The sequence below is a fragment of the Lactuca sativa genome, chromosome 4 (genome assembly GCF_002870075.4).
Source record: "Lactuca sativa cultivar Salinas chromosome 4, Lsat_Salinas_v11, whole genome shotgun sequence".
Lineage (NCBI taxonomy): Eukaryota > Viridiplantae > Streptophyta > Magnoliopsida > Asterales > Asteraceae > Lactuca > Lactuca sativa.
This window is the reverse complement of record NC_056626.2, coordinates 366,802,439-366,805,118: the sequence shown is the minus strand read 5'-3', so window position 1 is coordinate 366,805,118 and position 2,680 is coordinate 366,802,439. Positions and strand designations below refer to the sequence as shown.

General features: G+C 35.2%; 1 protein-coding gene across 1 annotated transcript; it reads right to left on the bottom strand.

Moving 5' to 3' along the window:
* Positions 1-419: 419 nt before the first annotated feature.
* Positions 420-1,067, bottom strand: LOC128133722 (ethylene-responsive transcription factor ERF109-like). Its single transcript, XM_052771249.1, has one exon. It carries the CDS (start codon positions 1,065-1,067, stop codon positions 420-422), a length of 648 nt encoding a protein of 215 aa, XP_052627209.1.
* Between the last annotated feature and the right edge of the window lie 1,613 nt (positions 1,068-2,680).

The following is a 2,680-nucleotide window of genomic DNA, read 5'->3' as shown; positions in this document are numbered from 1 at the left end:
TCGGTTTTTGCGGTTTTTCCAGTTTGCGGTTCGGTTTTTGTTCATCTCTAGTTTTAGTTAGTTGCCATAGACGAATAATATTTGTTTTATTAAAATATTAAATTCTATTAAATAAAACATTTAAAAATTTATTTTGCGACAACACGTGGCACAATTTTGTTTCACCAAGGTTTCAGTAGCGATTCGTTGACGTCTGCGAATAAGAGTATCTCCATTCAGACATTCTCCAATAGCCATTGAAGGTAATCTCCATTTTCTTGTATTCTCTATTTTTGTTTTCAATCGAAATGCATAGTTTTCATTCCTAATCAGAAACTTCTATATTCAAAACTGTAATTTAAACCAACTTTTTCCTTGATTACTTCTTAAACACATTCTCCTACAAGATCAAAACAGCATGATACGATACATCTTAAGGATCATTGATCAGTATTCTTTGGAGACATTGAGCTTGTATTGCACTTTTCATGTCCTTCTTCAACTTTTACAGGTCTCTGTTCTTTGTAATCACTCGCCGGAAAGTTAGTCTTCGCTTTATCTCCACGGAAGTGTACGGCGGCTCTGTCGTAAGCTCTGGCGGCTTGCTCCGCCGATCCAAAGGTGCCCAACCACACTCTCACTTTCTTAAATGGATCCCGGATTTCCGCCGCCCATGTCCCCCATTGTCTCTGTCTTACTCCCCTGTACTGTCTCTTCCTCTTCCGCTTCGTCTCTACTCTTCCACCACCACCATTATTCATCATCAGTGCTCCGCCGTCGCAAGGTGCATTTTGTCTGAAGTAATTACACCCAAGACAACCGTTGATTCTACAAACCTGACATACTTCCATCGGATGTAAACAGAGTGACATCATTGGAATTTCATGGTGGCTGTTGTGATCAGTCTCGGTTGTGGTAGCTAAAGACGATGATGATGAAGGGTGGTGATTGGTGGTTATGTGGCCGGAGATTACCATCTTGAGTGCAGAGAGAATGATGAAATGCTCCTCCTCGGCGGCCAATGGACGCCAGACATTCATTACTCCGTCACCAAGTTGGTGGTGATCGGCTAATTCAGTTTTCTGCATGTTTTTGTTTAATGTTTTATGAAATAAACAGTTGTAAGGGTGAAGTGAGTGGAAGTGTTTATATAGCGGGAATTTTGTAAAGTTAGTTGTACACGGTGGCATGTGACCGGTGATGACGGGCCACGTGGAAGGAAGACGTAGGACATGTTGTGGGTGAATTGGATTGCTTACGTCAGGAATGAGTCTACACGTGGCGTTTGTTTCAGTGAAACGTGGCAGACGAAGAGCTTGCGCACGGAAGCCATGTAGATTCTACAGCTTGGTTTTTTGTTTTAAGTTCAACCCACTTGATGATGCTATAAAAAAAAACAGATGTAATATGGTTTTGACATGTGGGATTACAAGAGAAAAGCAATCGTAACCAAAATCATAATAAATAAGTTGGATTAAAGAGTGTTGTGTAGGGCTAAGTATGAAACAAAATCGGTAATGAAATGAGAATTATGAATGTTTAAATGGATGAAAATTAAAACGATAATGAGTATGAGTATGAGTATAGTTTGAGTATGAATTATCTAATCGAGTTAGGGTATGTTTTGGAATGTTTTTCAATTAATTTCTTGATTTTTTGGAAAAGCTAGAAATTTTTTGTTTTTTTTTAGCAAGTCATTTTTTTGACAAAAAAAATTAGTGTTTACCAAACATATATATATTTTTTTTAATTTTTTTTTTTTTTTTTTTTGAAAAACCAATAAGTTGACAAGTTACTCTAAAAAACTCTCAAACACCCACTTAATATTATGAACAAAGTGTTCACGTATAATAATTATGATCAGTTATAGCAATTTACGACTTACGTTGAATATACATGACAAAGATGATTACCCATCGGGATAATAAACTATTGACTTTGTTCATATCTAGACAATTTTCTTTTTATGTTCACATTCAACCATTCAAATGTTTAAAGTTGTTCACATTATATCATTGTTTTAGAAATTTGAATTGGTAGTTAAAGTCGAGAAAATCGAAGATTAGGTTTTAGAAAATGAAGTCGGTAGTTGTATATTTATTTTCTTTTGTAAGTTTGAATTATATTAGTAAAGTGATTAGAGTTCATTTTTGTTCTTCTTATCTAATACACGTAACATGCCCAACCCAATGCATGGACGAGTTGGGCTTAGGCCCATTGCATCAAGAAAAAAGGGATATAATATTTATCCAATAAGTATATATATATATATATATATATATATATATATATATATATATATATATATATATATATATATATATATATATATAAACTTTCCGATGATGAGGTATTTTCAATTTTAATCCTATGTATGAAGGAATATTGCATTTTGACCTTTGTGCATGAGAAAGATTGCATAAATGGCCCGTAGTGGCATTTTGGTGATTTTGGTCAAAGACTTAGTACGTTGGGCGTACTATCAAGGGATGACTCAATCACCGTGTGCCACTTAGTGTTTCTTCGACTAAGTCAAGCTTAGAACACTTCCTTACGATGTACTAACGACTAGGATGGCAAGAGATGCGATAAGGAATGCTACGAAGTAAGAAAGAAAGCTTCTATTATATAACTCAACTTCTTACACGAGAACTTCTCAATGATTCCTACAAATTATACATCCTTCCTGTTTATAGGCACC